The sequence below is a fragment of the Ambystoma mexicanum genome, chromosome 10 (genome assembly GCF_040938575.1).
Source record: "Ambystoma mexicanum isolate Mex_15411 chromosome 10, UKY_AmexF1_1, whole genome shotgun sequence".
Lineage (NCBI taxonomy): Eukaryota > Metazoa > Chordata > Amphibia > Caudata > Ambystomatidae > Ambystoma > Ambystoma mexicanum.
The window spans coordinates 799,935,212-799,954,992 of NC_090932.1; the positions used below are offsets into that span (position 1 = coordinate 799,935,212).

A 19,781-nucleotide genomic window follows, 5' to 3' on the forward strand; every position below is an offset into this window, starting at 1 on the left:
GGGCCGGTTATTGCCCAATCGCGGGAGGCGGTGCCGGTAGCAAGCATGGCGGTAGCCGTGCCTGCCATACAGGCACGGCTACCGCCATGCTCGTAATGAGGCCCAATGTGTTTCAAGGTGATAACTGAGGTGGTTTTAGTGGCATGATTGTAATCATTAACCACAAATGCTGAATGTTTTTAATGACACCAGCATCCCCGATATAAAATGTACACATTGGGCCTCATTACGAGTTGGGTGCAAAGGGAAACCGGGCACCGATAAGGACACCAGTGCCGGTAATCCCTTTGCGTCCTATTCCGAGGTCCCTTTGCGGGTTCAAATGGGAATGGGGAATGGTATTTTCAATGGGGACTTACCGGTCCCGCAAAGGCCCGACTAGACCAGTAAGTCCCCATTGAATGAGGGCGGAATCGGTACCGTTATTGGAGGCAGCATTGACGCTATTAGCGCCATGGCTACCTCCAATCTCGGAATGAGGCCCATTATGTGGTATTTATCAGAGGCATTGCATGAAAGGAAATATTTGTTTAGGCTTCCCATTGTAATAAACAGTAGATATTTCATGGAAATGGCATGCATCCAGGATAATGCCATAATGTATGGATATAAAAACAAAACACTGTTGTTTCAACAATAGCAAATATGATTTAGCAATTGTTCTTTTTCTTTTTTTTAATGTGTTTTATTGGTTAAGTATAACCTTATAACACAGATACATAAGAGAAATACAAATATAAAATCAATATATAAATATGCACATATTATTCACATAACACAATCCAACATTACGCAATAGAGTAAAAACGTTTTATTGCAGTTTCCTGAGAATTTCTTACCCAATGTAATACATAGTAAAATTAATCTGTAAAAGTTGTCCCGCTTACAATAAAGCCCACAACTGGTCATTTTGCAAATAACTCAAGTCATATAACAACTTTGCATATCCTTTTCTGTAGATATCAGTTAAAGAATTGCAATCCGTTAAAAGATGGCAAAAAGTCTCTAAGTTTTGCAGAGTCTACATAATCATGCCGACATTGGAATAGACAGTTTCCTACCCTATCCGTGATAGGGTAGGAAACTGTCCTAATATAAGGCACACTATAAAATGTCTTACCCTCTTATTTTGTATGTTTTTTATATATGTACAAGGTGCACCCATAGAAAAGTTTGTAAAATATAGTTAGAAAAGGATAATTTTTCTTAAAGTTTGGCGCATCTAAAAGTTCAATCATATATAGCAGCTTTTTTCTATATCTCTTTACACTTAACAGCAAAATTATCGTCTGCAGTAAAAACTTAACTTATTTCATCCAGAAATATCTGAGTTTCCTTCACCCATGGATTAAATGCTAAAAATAGAAGGATTAAAACCAATTTGATTTACGAAATAAGAATAAATAGAATTACAATTATAAAAATCTTCTAACCAAAGAAATAAGTCCTAGTTTGTTGCACAAGGCCTCACTCGTAATAGGCACAATAGAACATCCTACTAAGTTGCCTTCACATATTGGCTCAACCAATTTCACAAACTCGTATCCCATTCCCTAAAAATACAAAGCTTGGGACATGATTAGCGGAGTAACAATTGGAGAGACAAGGTGAACTACTGATCAATTTTCCTACCAGGACATAGTAGGTATTTCTACCAAAGTAAAGACCTGCGCAGTTATCACCTTTAAGTTAGGGACTTGATGTATTAGCTCAAGTACGTTGGCTCTATTAAGATATGAGCTTGCGGAAGTAGCATATGCAACCACAGTCTTTATCTTTTTTGACAGTTTTTTATCATGGCCAGTAAATATTGATTTAAAATCCATCCAAGACTCTCTCCCTAAGGTCATAGATTCATCCTGCTCAGCCTCTTTTACACCAGAATTCATCTTCCTAGTTTCATTCTCGATATTAATTAAAGGGTTAGAAGTCCCCTTAAATGTTTTAAGAGTATTTTCATCTACCTTTCCCCCAACTTGGCTATTTAAACACTCTAACATAGGCAATTCCAGGAATTTGCCTAGGGGAGCAGTGCACTCAGTTTTATTGTCTTTTTTCTGATAAATCAGGGATAGTACTTTGTAATTTTTCTGGCCTCTGTGTAACATTCGATTTAATTTCAAAACCCTTTTCTGTTTCAGCACACCATATTATTCTGCAATGAAGAGCTTAACGTTTGTGATGCCACAGAAGAACCTCCACAAAGATTACTAACCAACTTCCCATTTTTCTTTTCTAAATTCTTTCTTTTTTGTTTTTTCTTCCTTTTAGGGAAGGTTTTTGTATACCTTAAGCCTGGGGTAGTAGCCTCTTGGCTAGTGTTTATCACAGATTTAGTATTGGCATTTTTAAAAATTTTATTCAACCCTCCATTAAGTTGATTCACATATAGTTCAGGAATATATAGAGGCGAACCAGTATTCTGAACACAATAGTGGATGAGTTCTCTATGTTCTTGTGTATCATCACCTCTCATGGCTTTTCCATAAAAAGGAGGTCATGTGAAGAGAGAACCACATACACCTAAACTAGCCAGTCCTTGTTTGATAATTTGTGGATCCTTGTGTATGGCTCTTACAAATCGTAAAAAGAGCTTTCAGGCTCCATGCAAAGTTCTACCTTGGAGATATCAGAATCAGTACAACTTGTTTGATGGTTAGGAGAAGAAGCAAAGACCTTTGCTGCAATTTGAGTTAGATCAGGACTCTTTGCTAAATCTGTAGCAGTACTTGAAATCTTCTCCATGCTCAAGGAAAGGTTCTGCGATGCTGATGTGACATTATTATCCACATTTGATTCTGTATGTAAGTTTAAGCACATGTTCGATAAAGAATTATTGTCTATCGGGTTTACAAGGAAAGGTCAAAAACAGTGAATTCTTTATATGTAAGTCTCTCAGGACAGATTGAGTGAGGGAGAACCCTGATATCTACCTTTTCCGCTTGAGCTCTTATAGTCGACTTCAAAACAGTTGTTATTTTTCCTCTATCACAGTCTTCTAGGCTATTCACTTCGCAAATGGTGTCCATAATACCTACAGCAATAGCTTTGGAAGGATTATTGGCATTCTTACACTTCTTTTTCAAATCACGAGTCAATGACAAAGCGCAAGCACATGCCATATGATCCTTACTATGCAGTCAATATTTCCTGTTTGCCGCTGGCATATCTGAGGAAGTTGTTTACACAGATGACAAGTGGTAGCAAGCCACATGAGGAGCAGTAAAGCATTACCCGACCTTTACACACAGCGAACTGCAGCGAACCACAGAAAACCACTCGACTTGCCATTCACTGCGCTGCGCTACGCATGGGCTATGGCAATTTAAAAGATGCCCAAGTGACTGGGTCCCAGCAATCCGCCTCTAGATCAAGGTCACCAAAGAAAGACTTCACATAGGTTTTCTCATAGGTGTTCTCCTTGGGGAAACCACTTGACTTGCCACTCACCGCACTGCACTCTGCACAGGCTTTGGCAATTTAAAAGATTGCACAAGTGACTGGGTCCCAGCGTTCCAACTCTAGATCAAATTCACCAAAGAAAGACTTCCCGTAGGTTTTCTCACTGGTGTTCTCCATCAAGAAACTACTTGACTTGCCACTAACCATGATTTAGCAATAAAATAAAATAAAATGTATCAAGGGTGAAAACAGTATTTTGTCCTTTATGTGACTATTTTATATAACTGAAAGTTGCTGACAAGTATTGATAACTTCAGAGTCCTCAGGGAGGAACAATAAATATATTGATAACAGTAGTAAAACTATACCTACAGGAACTCTCCATTTGCAATTTTTCTTGGTGCGGCCTTTTCCTTCTGACTCTGCAAACACTAAGAAAAATAAATTCTTATAAAAATGAAATTCCAACAAAAGAAATGTAATGGGAAAATCAGAAAATAAGATACTTACATGTATATTTTTGCACCGTTCACATACAGTTGGACCAGAAAATCCTGAATGCAGCAAAGAAAAGCAACAATATAACTGCAATATAATGATAACAATATACTTTGAACAAGATTAAACATGTCCTACCATACCTGTTTCAGGGGAGATCCCTGTTGGCCCTGTAGCCATAGAACGTGCTTGCTCTAGAAAGAGAAAGACAAGTTATTTTCAGGACATGCTCGCTCCATTCTCCCAATTAGCAATGGTTTGGATGTCCAAGCAGCATGCTAAAGATAAAGCATCTTCTTAAAAGCATTCAAGCAAAATTAAGATGACCTGTATAAGCTAGTCATGTTAAGCCATCATCACACCATCACAGCTGTGAATTATTTCAGTGAGTGAATAGTTGCAGAAATGTGCCTGTTACATAAAAAGTCAAAGAAAATAATTAAAAGCATGAGAAACCTCATGCTTTTTCATTTTTTACCAATACCTCTGTCCATCCTCTATGATTGATCCAGGACATGTTTAGGTTTTGTCTCATGGGTGGACACCAAGAATGGCATGAATGGCATTGGCAGAAAAATACAGTGCTCTGGCTATATGCCCTTCCTCTCCACACTCCTAGGCTGCTGATTTGTTAGAAGCATGTGCATGTCGCTTCCTGACGTGTATTGTGATTTTCAAATTGACTGGCTGTAATAATAAACTTTTTGCAACGTGTGCCAGTTGTTTTCTTTTCATTCATTATATTTTCATTGGCAATGGAAAGCTTTGTTGGGTCAGATGGTAATACGCCTTCTTCCCAGGACTTGCTCACGTGGGGCAGCAAGTTATTTTCTGTTGCCTGTAAAGTGTTCTTTGAACTCATCTATCAGTGACATAAATTTGACTGTTTGTTTTTACTTGTGTAAAGACAATATTTCAACAAGTTGGTGGTTAACACATTAAACATATATTTACATTCTGCATTTCATGTATTTTTGCGCTAAAAACAACCCCCACCCGACACGCACAAACACCCACACTCATTTAAAGTCTGATCATTTATACTTGTAAGGTAAAGGTCATATGTTAGGAAAGAAAATTACACGTGTCAGGATCATCTATGAAAGGCTGGTAGGATTGGGGTAGAGAGTCACATAGTCAGTTGACTCTGAAACATTGGTAAGGATGTACCTACATGTCAGCATCATCTGCAAAAGGATGCCTGTAGCTAGACGAAGTCAGTCACACTGCAAACTCACCTCTAAATGCATGGTGTTTTACAGAGTCAGGCACACCTTGGACACCCCAAACTGGAAATACATCATCTTCATCCAAGTAGTGCATTATTTTGAAATTATTTTTAGAAGCTTTAATTGATAAATATTTTTGATTGCAAAGCAAGAACATATCTAAACAGTTTAGCTGCTGTAACTTCATGGATTTTCTACAGGAATAAGATCCTATAAGGACATCCTAAGGGCATTGAACAGGTCAACTGCAATTCTTTTTCACTGTTTTCAGAGCCACTGGATTGTAAAACATGATATTTAAAGACCATGTGATATAGCCCATATTTCAGGTTCACACATGATATAATCACGAGGGCCAAAAAGAATAAAAATGAGTCATCACAAACTCTCTAAAATGGGGACACTAAAGTTTGTCCCATAAGTGTATTGGAGTGATGGAGGATTGTTAAAAAATAAGCACAACAGCAGTGAGTTTGATATTAGGCAATGTACCAAGAGGATTCCACTTTTTGGATGAATACACTGCAAAATAGCTTCTGAGGGTAAACAGATAAAGATATTTTTCGAAACATACAGGCATATGGTAGACATCTTGAAACAAATAATCCACACTGGTGTGAGTGTAGAACTTCTAATTGTGCATGGGTTTAAACTAAATGGTGATGTATTGTAAGTAGTTTACACTGTCACATGTGAACATTGTATTGCAACAAATGCTTAATTCAGAATATATGCATATCTTATAGTGAAGATCTTGCAAATTCTAGATGCCTTATGGTTCATATGTGAACTGATTTCTTATTATATATACAACTTGTCAAGTTAAAGCACAGTACACATTACAATATAAATGTTAAAAAGGGAAATACATTTAATTGAACTAAAAACTCAGAACTCCAGCTGAAATGGGGCACAAATATGTATTGCAAACCATGCATTACAGAGTAAACTGCAAGAATGTCCAGGCACTTGTTAATGTGTCGCTTATAATGATGGTGAGAAAAATGGCTAGAGCTGCATTTGCTTAGACACTGCATACACGCCAGCCCTCCCAAGTGGCCAGAAGACCCCCGATTTTTCAATTAAAAATATTGCTATTTTTTACTTTCTACCTCCTAAAATAACTGTTAGCCCAATGCAATCCAATGGGAAAATTAAATTATCCTGCTTTCACTGAGAATCTCCCTCTGAGGTACTGCAGAATGTTTGTATGCATGGACGATGTGTCCAGATGTTCATGGCCTCTGATTTAAAAGGCTAATTTCAAGAACACCATTACTTTCATGAATGGGGATACGGTTTGTCAAATGTAGTACCATTCTAGTTAAACACATGGGGCAGCAATCAGTGTAATGCAACTGTAATTGATGACCTGCACATATAAACTACGGGAATATAAATAATTGTAGTTTCAATAGAAATCCTACATATATTGCTGTTTAAGCACATTACTAGTATTGTGGTCCTAAAATTGCATTTATTTATTTGGCAATGCTTATATAGTGCTTTTATTCTAAACACTGAACAAAAACAAATGAACACTGGAAGACGAGCATAATCCAGAGAGATAATTCACATGACAACTAAATAAAACATAACAAATTAGGAGAAAGCAGTATGCAGTAAATAAAGTTTAAGGTGCTTTTTAAACTGAGGTAGAGAGGAGGAAGAATGGGTATCCAAGAGTAAAGAGTTCCATACGTTTGTGGTAAGAATGTGAAATGAGCAAAAACATGACGATGCACAGGGTGGATGGGGGACAAACAGAAGAAATGTACAGACTGAGCCGAGCTCTCCAGTAGGATGGTAAACTGAAAACAAACAACAGAGATATGTAGTGGCCATAGCATGAATACTTTACAAAACTTTACAAAGAAAGTGATACTCGAATCACTGTTTAACCGGAAGCCTATGAAGGCAACCCAGATAAGTGGAAATATTGGAAGAAAAAGAAAGACCAAAAATATTCCTAACCACTGAGTGCCAGAATGAATTTAGGAGGAGGAATGTGTAGTTAGGAAAGAACAATAGATTGTAACAGAGATTTAGCAATAGCAACGGAAAGCAAGCAATTACTTATCTTGATGTTAAAAAGATGAAAGCAGGAAGATTGGACTGCAGAAGCAATCCAAACATGTATAGAAAAGGAAGAGTCAAAGATAAAGTGCTTGTTGAGAAACAGATAGCGAAGTGGGGGAAAGAAATTAAAAGAGGTATAGAGATTGAAGAAACCGCTGTAACAAATAGAAATTCATTTCTTTTTGTTGAGACATAGGAAATGAAGGTAACCCAAGATTTCAGTGTGGAAAGACAGCTGCTGATGAGAAGAGTCATTAAATGAAGGAAAGGTAAGCAGAATATGTGTATCATCACTTTACTAAAACTTGTTCTTTGAGTAAATCCTATGACAAGATGTTACTGCAGGTCATATTGGAAAAATAAAAACTGGATTCATCCAGAAAGTCACAAGGCAACCATCTGGCAGATCAAATCCTTTGATGAATGGGCTGCACTCATGAAGATGTTTCTGATCTCAATAGAAAAACTGTAGATTCAAAATGAGCCCAATCCAGTCTCAAAACCTTGTATTATTATCAGGTGGTCTATGTTGAGGAAGGCCTTTTTCCAGAAGGAGTATACATGAAGAATGCACTTATTGACCTGCTTTGATCCCTGACTGGCCTTTAAGTGCATCTGTGCTGAGCCAATGCATGACTCCAGTCCCCAGAGGGATGAGCCGGCCTGGCTTACGTGATTAGCAGATATACAACTCCCATATAAATGAATAAAAGGGGACGAAGTGATGTGGTTTTTTTGGAGAACATAAAATAATGCAAATCAAGGTTGGGGCAATAGCTTTGCAATACATTGGTCTTAAGAAAATAAGAAAACTGATCAGAAACCAGGAAAGAGTGCCCTCTAAAAGAGATTAAACATGAAACATTACTGTATCTCAATAATTCATGAATCAAATCATTTTAATAACTTCATGAATGGGCATGTCGCATATGGCTGCATCAAGTTTGTTTAATGAGATTATGGGGTATTCAGGGATATTCTTCCTGCGACAGGAATATAACCCGATAAATTGCTTTAGTCCATGACCTGTGTTGCATTCAAAGTGTCAGAGGAGTGTTCCCCGTACTGCAAAAGAACTTTGAATACAAGAGACACTTTGTAAATTGCGCCACGTTTTAATTTATAATTATTGTTTATGCTCATTGGTTAACACGTGTTTCGGCCTTGAGGCCTTTATCAAAACTGGACATATGCTGTTAAAATTATGAACAATGTATGACAATAAAACATATCCATAACCCAGACGGAGAATGATCGGTTGGAGTATGGTAGGATTAAGCGGTGAGAAAGAAAATATTTGTTTGAGAGAAAAAAAGATTGTTGCATCGTTAATGTGATAGGCGATACTTGAAGTTTTACACTATTTACAGATTGGCCCAAATAGGATTAGGGGCAGTAGCAGAAACATATTTCACAAGTTTTGACATACAAATGATGACTAGGCTAATGCTATCCAGTTAATGGAATGAGTAATCATCACTTTATTATTTAGAAAACATTGGACAGGGAGGCTAAATTGTTCCTAAAGTATGTCATATATACCAATCATTAGAAACTTAAGGGTCGTCATGATGTTATGATGCTAATGCAATAACAAAATGTATCTAAAGTATATTCTTCTTGTGTTTTTTGTTATATCTTTTTTTTTTCTCTCAAACAAATATTTTCTTTCTCATTTCTTTGTCTTTCTCAAAACAAATACACAACAAAGAGATGAGGAAGGCAGATATACTCAGACCGGCAAAGGGAAAGTAGATATTACTGGTGCTTAACATGAAAGACGTGTAACCACTCCCCATTTCACAGTACTGACCCTCCTTCCTTTTGAAGAAGTTATGGATGCTGTTAAAGAAAAGTACAACAGCCCTTCTATGAAGTGCAGCTACTGTATCAATCATAGTGCAGTATTCATGCGGGCATGTGTGTGCACTGTTGTACAGAAGCAAAATATAGAAGGTCTATTACAGTGAGATTCAGGTATAGCAGCCCTAATGAGAAATACTGATACTGCATCTTAACATTAATAGCCCTGTGGTGATGTGCTCCTACTGGCCCATTGAAAGCATAACATCCTTGATGGGGCTGGTACTGTTGTATTGCCCAGATGGATAGCGCATTAGTTAAGCACTCTCCTCGGACAGGGGTTCATCCTGCACTTGGCAAGTTTGAATGCAACGTCAGAGCAAACTCAGCCTCATATCCTTCAGAGGTCAATACATTGAGTACCAATAAAATAGGTAACAACAGCTATTATTCCTAAGGGATAAATTCTGCAATAGATCACATAGAAGGACACAAATAATGATTGAAAGAATATAGCAGCACTGCTGGGAAGTTCATGAAGTGTTCTGGGAAAAGTGTAGGAGCTTTGAGGGGGCGTGATCCTGTCTGATTAATACTAGAACAGAGCTACTATGAAGTGCCTGTGGTGTCCCATTCAAAGCCACCAGACTTAATTTAAGATAGTCTATCTGTGGTGTGTCAGAGGGACAGCTGGCGGCCTCCTAGTAGAACAAAGGCGGCGGGCGTGGGGCAGCTCCACATAGCACTGCTTGTCAATGGTGCTGCTGCATGATAGCTCGACCCAAGGTAACTCTTAACCAGGAACAGAAAGACACCATTTATCTGAACCCCTCGTTGTGCCGGGGGGCCAGCCCCATGCTTAGTTGATCCATTAGCAGGTGTCTAAATCTAACATCCGGGGGATTCTGATATTGGTCGCAAGGGAGAGGGGAGTGGGGGCTGCTGCGTGATGCCAGTCATAGATTTGAAAAGGAATGTGTAACCTCTTTACACATAAAATATTTTGATTTTACCTATATTTCAATTGCTCTGTAAATTAGCTTTTTGAGCAAAACTGATAACCTCAGTTTGTGTTAATGATGAGCAAACTGTAGTTGCTTCGGTGTAATATTATAAATGAATAACTAAATAGTATGCTTATTGTGTCTACTAGCTCCAATTTAAGCTCAAAAGAAACTCATATAGTCAGCGAACACAAGTTCTCCAATTACATTCACAAATGGGGTTGTATTGAGCTGACTGCTATAAAATGGGCACTTTAATAATCTGGAGTTTCTCTTACAGCCTACATTCCTTTTTCTGTTGCTACGAGGAAACCCCTTCAAATGTCCCAGCCACTGATGTTGTTCCGGAGTAAAAATAGTGTCTTCATATTACAGAACTCTCTAGTTATCCAGTCCCTTGTGTGACTAGGACATCCAGCCCTTGTTTTCTTTGAAGCGTTAATAGGTTTGTAGTATAGCAAAATCCCCCGGCCTCAGCCCGCAAGTTTGGGACAGGAAAATTCAGCCAATAGGGAATTTCTTTATATAGAACACCACAAATGGAACAGGAATGAAAGGAAACAAATGACTGTGCACAGATAGTAATAGGATTCAATAACATAATTAAAAAAATGCCCAGTCTTTAAATGTTAAACGTAATACCTACTTGGGAAACTACAGATCGGTAATTCTTTAATCTATACCGAGTGAAAACAATCAGACAACGCTGTGAATGTGTTGGGCATCCCAGAGAATGGATCCTATTGTGATATCTCATGCAGCTTATTGTGCAATAACAGAATGAGGTCATGTTCCTATGAAAGGAAACATCAATAAAGGTGTGCTCTGTTTTGCGTTTGCAACCTGATCCCTGCCTCTGCTGTTGGTGTTTTACAATGCAAAAACAGGCCTTCTTATTACTATGACGTACAGGCGAAAATAAAAGGACATGGAAGTAGGCAAAAATCAAGCGAGAGAAAAGTGTCCCCTGCCAACCATCAGCCTGAACGCTGGGAATGATTGGGTGTGGCGTGCACGTGAGGACGATTATTCAATGGGGTCGCTAAGCCAGTAACTGGATGACAAATGCGACGAAGTAATTGTCTCTCCACTGTGTAACATCACAACATCCACCAAGTACCACACATGAAATGGAAGGAAGGGTTGTGGATCTCTGGCTCTGGACCGAGCAGTTCAGTGGAAGCCCACGACATGGCACATTCAATCGCATAATGCTTGCTATTTACATTGTTTTTAATGTTTGAAGCATTAGCTATTTCCCTAGAAACCTACATACCTGTGTATCCTCTTAGGATGCAGTTTAAGTGTTGGCCAAGTTCAGACTGGAACACAAGGTGATAGGCAATGCCTGACTGACCAGAGCCTGATAGACAGGCAGGATTTCTGGTCCAATTTGTCCAGCTTGAATGACTACGCAGCTCGTAATTTTCAAGAGTTTTACTGGCTTTATGTGCATTGAAAGACACAATTTCACTCACTTTTTCAAAGAAATGCACCGTCCAGATTCAAGAAGTGTATTGTGCAAAAAATCAACATCAATAAGCCTGTTTAGTACCGGGAGCGCATTACAAATTCACAAACATAAACATAAACAATAAGATAGGGCGTGTCCAAGATGTGCTTGGAGCATACATAGTTCTCCTGCCATCCTCAAATGGATGTGTTTTATATGATGCTCTATATTGGTTTAATTGCAGGCCCCATTCTGCTAACCACTGGAGTGACATGGACCTCCTGTGTCTTGAATTGGTCTGAGATAGACATTGGCGCACAACATTCATTTAAAAGAGCCCTCGTTAAACTAATCCTGAACACGCTGGGATTGGATACTTGTGTGCTGACAAACAAGCATTCCTCATCCAACCTTCCCACTGACTGCACAATATATCACATGGAGTATGCAAAGGGATCTACGTTATAAAACCGCATTCCGAAAAGCTTGAGTTTCAGAATTGCGAAGCCGACTTGGTCGCATTTTGAAACTCAAGCTTTTGGGAATCTGGTCATTTGTCATTATAGTCTGCTCATAGGGCTCAATGAGAATGGGGAGGATGCAAACAATGTGCCTGTTGATGACGGGCCTGTTGTTTGCATCCTGGTCTGCATGCGGGACCCATTAAGGACGACTGGTTTTACCAGGCGTCCTTAGCTGGTCCCGCGAGGAGACCTCGTAATGAGGCGGTAGGGGGTTAACAGGGCTGGCAGCTCTACCGGCCCTGTTAACCCCCTACCGCCTTCCTAGTAATGAGGCCCAATATGTGGTTTGTCTTACTGGCCTGCCATAGAACTGAGGTCACCATGCTGGGTCCAGCAACTTATGCTGTACTGCACATGGCCAGTGGACAGAGAACAGCCCTTGTAATTCTGTACCTTTCTGTAGCCTTCAATACCATTGAGCAACCACGATCAGTTGAGTCACCTAGAAATGGGGTTCACATCAATGACGCATCCACTTTCACTGTTCATGGCCCATCCCTCATGTTTATCCTTTAAGTGCCACCAGGCATAGATGTCTCAGAATAAAAATGTGAATACGCAAAGAACACTAGGGGCGGGTGTACCTTTCATACAGCACATGTTAAAATACATGAGCTTTAATGAAAAGTTTGAGTCTTAAAGTTCCAAAATATACCATTTAACATCAATATTTAAAGCAATACACATTATTTATCTGTTTATTTTTCTATTTTACTGGGTGTTGTATTTCTATAGAACAGGCCTGGACACAGAAGGCAGCAGGATCTTGATGCTCTTGCTATCACAGAATCTTGGCTACACGAAGCAGCGGGTACAGCCATCTCCGTAGCCCTCCCACCAGGCTACACCCTACTCTGGCAGGACAGACTGCTAACTAAAGGAGGGGGAGTAGCACTCATAGTTACGGATTCCATGTCGATCAGACACACCAATTCTCCAATAGGGGGCAACGCTGATGCCCTGACTGTGAAACTCTCCCTCTCACCAAACTGCACGATTGCCAGCCACATCATCTACCGGCTGCCTGGCCCACTACAGGACTTTCAGGAAAACCTACTCCATCTACTAGGCAATAACCTGAAAAACACCACTAAATCCTTACTACTGGGTGACCTAAACCTTGGCCTCAATGGTCCAAAAGACAAACAAGCGAAATCTCTTGCCAAAGCTCTTCAGGACCTACGATTCGTGCAACGAATCTCCAACCCCACTCACTCCAAAGGACGCATTCTACACTGGGTAGCAGACTGTAACTGCAACGCAGACATCAGCTCCAACACCCCCTGCCTCTCGACGGACCACCACCTCATTCATTTCTCCATCCCCTCCACCAAGAAAACCGTGACACCTTACACTCCCTCACCACCTGCTTTAGCTAGAAAAATATCCTACTGTTCTTAGAGATTCCTGCCCTCAAGCCTCCGTTCTCCAATGACCCCCCGGCTCTGGTAGAACTCTACATGCCAAACTCCTGGTTCACTACGGAACTCAAGGAACTACTCTCCCTCGAGCGCCTAGCACTCACCAAATGGCATCCGATACACAGGACATCACCCTACATGCCTACAAGAAACTTGCTGCCCAATACAAAAAGCCATCAAAATAGCTAAATCCGCCTCCTATAACACCGGAATCGCAAATGCCAAATCTCAATCTAAGGAAATGTTTGCCATATTCAAGGAACTGCACCCCAGCCACCAGCACCCAAGATCTCGTAAAAGACGAATCCATGTGCTCAGGGGTCAAGTACTAAAAATTAAAGTGGGGGACTTCTCAACAAACACAGTCACCAGAAATTAGCATATCAAGGTGAAATATACAAATTTCATTAAATTGGCTTTGCATAACCACCCGCATTGCACAGGATGAATGGAATTTGCCTTTCATAAAATCAACACACACACAAAACCAAGAGAGGATATTTTTCTCTAATAGTGTTTTGAAAACATTAAAAGGTATGCATGTTTTAAACTCAAAGAACCAATACAAATATTTTCCTTGGGACTTGCAGCACCGAAATGTGACATTTCACCTTTAGTTGGTTGTTATTTTTCATCACGTTATATCGTGCAGTGGTGAAGTCTCCAGCCTACAAACCTGACGACTGCAGTTTGATCCCCGAAGTCATCTTTAATTCATAAGAGGTCATTCAATGTTTCTCATTTTAGGTGGGGGTCTGAGTCCACCCTCTGAATAAAGTGGGTGGACTCCGTCCCCCCGCGTGCACCATCGACTTGAGCCCTGCATGTGCTCGAGCATCCAGTCTGCCATGCTCAATAAAATAGATCCGATCTGCCTACCTCGCCAACTGAAAACCCTACTCTTCGGAAGATAAGATACTTTTCTCCTTCAGAGATGTGTCGAGAAAACTGAAGTACTAGCCATCCTTAAAAACATAAAACCATCCAATTGTAAGGATGACGTCTGCAAGGCCAATCTCATCAAAGATTGCGCAGACACCCTAACACCCTTTCCGACAGCTTTCATAAAGGCCTCTTTCAACTCCAGCATTGTCCCACCTTGCCTGAAGGAGGCATGGGTTCGCCCACTCCTGAACAAACTATCCTTAAACCCTGCTTCTCCAAACAACTACAGACTCATCACTCCTGTGCCCTTCTTGCTAAAAATCCTAGACAAAGCTTCAAATCCAACAATTCCTGGAAACAAACAACATCCTAGGTAAGAGGCAATCAGGTTTCTACCCTGGTCAAAGGACCAAAACTGCCTTACTAGACCTAAAGAACCAAGTAGGTGAAATAATGAAGGCAAGCCATCGTTGCTCCTCCTTCTTGACTTTCCTGCAGCATTTGATCTTGTGGACAACAGGACACTCTACAGACAACTCATAAATTCAGCCCAATTCTCCCCGGAATCCACTGCCTGGATTACCTCCTTCCTTGAAAGAAGAGCCATGAAGGTATTCTTAGAGTAGGCTTGTGCAGCTCCCACCACCATACATTGCGGAGTCCCACAGAGTTCCTGCACCTCTCCCACTTTGTATAATCTCTTTACCCTACCTCTCTTCAATAAATTGGACAATCTCGACACAAACTATGCCGACGATACACAAGTACTCCTTCCTCTCACTGGCTCATATGAAAAAGACGCAGAAACACTATGTAAAACCTACGCCACCATCCAAGCCTGGATGGCAGCTAATGGTCTATGCCTCAACAGGGGAAAAAAATGTACTCCTCATTGTAGGCCCCAAGGAAACACTTAACAAGCTTGACAAACAGTACAACTCCTTTATCATAGAAAACTCCCAAAATCCCTGTTTCAGCAGCAGCCAAAACCCCTGGGGTGTACATTGACTCCACTCTCTGAATGACATGCCAAGTTAGCGCCATTGAGTCCTCATCTGCCTTCACAACCAAACTGATCAATGCAGTCAAACCATACCTATCCATGCACAACTGTTTCTCCATAGCTAGAGCCACCATTGAGCCAAATTAGACTACTGTAATGTCTAATTTGCCGGCACCTCGTCCAAAAATCTTAAACTACAAATCATTCACAATAATGCTCTTAGGACTGCCCTCAGCATTACCAAAAGGGAGAACATCTCCCGCCCCAGACTAGATGCTCACTGGCTCCCGGTCAAAGAACGGATACTTTTCAAGACACTAGCCATAACCCATAAATGCCTCTCACTCACAGCCCCCCTTATCTTGCTGAAAAAGTAATCAGAGCTACCTCCTCCAGATCCAAATGGTCACATCACTCCAATCAGCTTAAAGTCCCCACCTTCAAAAGGGGCAAAGCAGGAGGTGACAGCTTCACTTTCCTTGCTCCCAAACACTGGAATGCCCTCCCCACAACCCTTCGAAATGAGACCTCTCACCTAGCATTCCACAAATCTCTCAAAACAGAGCTTTTTAATTAGCTCAACCCAGTACTTACTGCCCACTCACTCTTCCATCCCGGGGAAGGTCTCCTGCCATCTCTGGCCTTCTGTTTTGTAACTGAACATTTAAGCCTGTTACTCTGCCTATTCCTCCGTTTCATTGTCATTGTAACCTTCAACTGTCTGGCATCAGGTTCACTGTAACCAAGAACCACAGACCGGCGCTCATGTCTCTTTTCCATGTAACTAAGTAAGCACCGCTGTAGCAGCGCCACGATGCCCCAGGGCCGCTTTGTGCGCTTTCGAATTGTACAAAATTAAATAAATGAAAGAGAATGAGGGAATATTACATACAGATATATGCAGTGTTAAAAATGAACGTTGGGATGTTCATGTAGGTGGATATACAGCTATATACAGAACACGGCAGTACATCAGATGTGGGATGGAAAGCATTGGATGAAGAGTAGAGCTTCATGTTTATAGGGAGGAAGTTTCAGCTGTATATGGTCCTCGAAGGAGGAAAAGGGTTGCCTCATACTCTTCCAACGGTGGCTTTTTGAGGTCTTCAGATATATTGTATTGGAGTATGAAACAAATTGCTGGGGAAAGAAATCAAGGGTGGTTCTAACGCATTGGAAAAGAATATTTGGGTGCATGGCACAACAAGTTTCTGGCACCGCCTCTAAATCCCAAGTAACTGAGGAACGTTTGAAAGACATGTGAATCAATTCATTAAATAGTAAAACGAGTGGCCTAACTGACCAGCTCAATCTTTCGTAGAGGAAATTAAAGCGATTTATATCTATTTTAAACAAGTGCATCAAATATTATTTAGGTGCACTCAGACAATTTACTAAAATAAGGATGTTGAAATATAAAATTAAAATCAAATCAAAAATAGGTCAATGCAAGTTACAATCCATCAGTTATTTTTAAGGAAATCCATACTACATTTGTATTAAGGAAATCCATACTGCATTTGTATTATTTCTATATTTAACTCATTCTAATGCCAATTCTTCAATGTAATAAGTTGCAAAAATCAAATAATTATTCTATATGCTATATATTCCCTTACATTCAGTGTTAGAAAACATCTCATTTCAAATTACTACAGCAGGTGATGTGATTCTAAACATGGTGGGCCATGACATATGTTGGTGAATCGTAGTACTGTCACTCATCTTTTCATTTGCATAGCGCACTAGGAAATCAGATCGGACAAGTGAGTCCGGCCCACTTAAATCCCTCTGTATGATGTTTTTCTGCAAGGAATGTTCTATTCTCTAAAATGACATGTATTCTTTTTCAAACATGTTAAACATATCAGTTTGTTAAATCACAATGTGTGTCATAAAGAGGTCATGCGCTTGCTATGAGTGCGATTTGTTCGGGAGTAGAGGTTTTGCACTTTCTATGAGTGTGATACTTGGTGATGAAGGGTAGTACCAGGGCTCCAGAAAGGTACCATTCTATTTTATTTTCTGCAATCTGGCTAATACAATGCAATGCAAATATATTGTTACTTGAGTCTTGTACTACAAAAAGTACATTTTACTACCAACTACTACGAAATGTAGCAAGTAGAATATTCGGTTCCATGTGTTCCATGTGTTAATATCCCCGCAAAAATATCACCATACAAAAATATTGCCATATATTTGCGGCGATATTAAGGCATGGAACCTGCAAGGGACACCCCCGCAACCCCTTTATTCTTTTTAAAGGAGCAACCCCTGCTCCCGAAACCCCCAAAAATTGTCCCCCCAAAAATATCGTCTATGGCCGTTCCAGATGACCATATATAAGGCGATATTTTTAGGGGGAAAATATGTAGTGATACCGGATATTCCTGCCCACATACCATACATGGATCCCTGGGTAGTACAGTTGCTGAGACCTCAATGGTGGTTTGTAGCGGGCATTTGTCCCAAATACAAAAACATGACTGTGCTAGGTTTTTGGCAAAGAAGGGTACTTCTGCGACTAGCATTTTCTTGATAAAAAGGGGTCAAGCCTTTGCAACAAATCTATCATTTGTTCTGGTGACCAGTAGTAGTGCACATGTTACAAGTGAGATTTAAGAAAACAGTAAGGCATTTCTCACAGTTTTTTGCTAAACTGTAAATTTGTTAAGAGTGTTACTTTAGTGAGCTTGAAATCTCAGCAATTATGCTTCAGGAGTTGTCTTTTCAAAATGATGATCTATGGGCCACTGATGTTTAAACATCTTCGACATTTAAGTCGTTTTGCCTGCCCAAACAGATGTTCTGCCCTGCTAAGGGTTCCTGCGGGACTTCCTTTTGCTCCCAGAGTCGATCCGCCTGCTTCTTCACCTATCTCCAGAAACATTGGGATGTGTCTTCTAGTTGGGGATGTGCGCCCGACATGTTGCTGGAAACCAAGTGCCAAATAATGCCCAGATAAATTGCTGGGTTAATAGTCCAAATGATTTGATCACAAATTTATTTTACTGAAGCTTTCCACTAGAACTTATTTTGCATGAAGTGTGTTTTCTATGGTCAATGATGGCCCTGCTCACTGGACTCACATTTAAGCAGATGGTCTACCTATGTGTTGGCCATCATTCATCATTGTTAACAAATTGTAAAAAGAAAATACTGACATTCAACAGAATTAAAAAAAATAACACACACACACAAGAGCTATGTATTAGCTGGGTCATTTTTCAGCCAGAATTAAGTATTAAGCAGGCAGCAAAGGCTTGGAGAGGTGAAAGGTATGGGAGTAGACGAGGGAAAGATATTTAATTGATTTAGAAATACAGAGGGGGAGTGGAGCTAATGGGGTTGGTGTGTCAGGTAGCGGTGGACCTCTGTTGGAATACTTGGGTATTAGGTGGCTTCCTTCAACTGAAGCCATTTGATGGGGGGATGGGGGGTTAAGAGGTTTGGGAGAGAACGTTGACATAGGTGCCCACATTCAAAAACAAAAAGGTAAAAGATTGGTGGTAGGTGGGGGAGAGTTTAGGGAAAAGGGGTAGCCAGATCATTTTCGAGGCTGTTAATTTGAAGGCAATATTATTGATTTGAGCCAAATTATAGAAACAAATGTATTTCAGGTCACAAAATGTTTTTGGGGTAATTACCTATGTGACAACAAAGAGCAATAATTGATATCTGGTATTCCCCAAATCCTATAGTTGAGAGGGTAAGACAATGTTATCTTAACCTAGAGAGCTCTCTGGATACACCAGCAGTATAGCTGTATGAAGCCCAGAATGGTTGCCTCTTGGGAGTGTGGCTAGAACACAGTAGAAACTAAGTTGAAGGTGCCATGTTCATGGAAGGGGAAATACTGTACAAGATTAAAATGCTTTAACCTGTGGTTAACCTTAAAGCAGCAGGTGCGATGATTTTTGTGTTGGAACTTTCACTTGGGGTCCCCTCTGGGTGTGAATGTTGAGCGATGACAGTTGGGGCAGCCTTTATTCGCTTTCCCCTCATCGGGCGCTCACCTCTCTCCCACAGCTCATATTCATAAACAAATTAACTTACCTTATAGCTCTCGAGACTTCATTTCACCTCTACAAAGTGGTGACAAGGGATGGGGTCCATGATAGGACAAAGACTAGTGTCTGTCTGACGGCACGTACCTTTGCATGCCGTGTCCTGAGACACTCGCCTGGTCAAAGGGTGGGGCTGAAGGAGAAGCATTAGATTAACCCTCTATGATTTGGCACATTTTTAATGAAAAGGAGAGCTTGAAGCAAGTTAAAGAAAAGTAGTAAGGAGTAAGAGGGAGCAGGAATGGACATATGCACACTGGCAGAGTGAGAAATAAGAAGGAGGCAAATACATCTGTACTGAAGTACAAATACAGAAGAAGCAAGTGAAGTTCAGGAAAAAGGGAGAAAGGATAGAGGTAAACATGTACTTCAAGGGGCTAAAAAGTAAAGCAGGATTGAAGAGGAAAGTG

At 40.3% G+C, this 19,781-nt stretch overlaps 1 protein-coding gene across 1 annotated transcript in view; it reads right to left on the minus strand.

Moving 5' to 3' along the window:
* The window catches only part of LOC138491761 (NACHT, LRR and PYD domains-containing protein 1a allele 5-like), a 421,673-nt gene that overhangs the window by 158,222 nt on the left and 243,670 nt on the right, over window positions 1-19,781 (minus strand). The window contains exons 6-8 of the mRNA XM_069618461.1: window positions 4,044-4,094; window positions 3,913-3,956; window positions 3,775-3,833 (exon numbers count right to left, since the gene is read on the minus strand). Coding sequence (XP_069474562.1) covers window positions 3,775-3,833; window positions 3,913-3,956; window positions 4,044-4,094 — 154 coding nt within the window. The remainder of the gene's footprint in view (window positions 1-3,774; window positions 3,834-3,912; window positions 3,957-4,043; window positions 4,095-19,781) is intronic.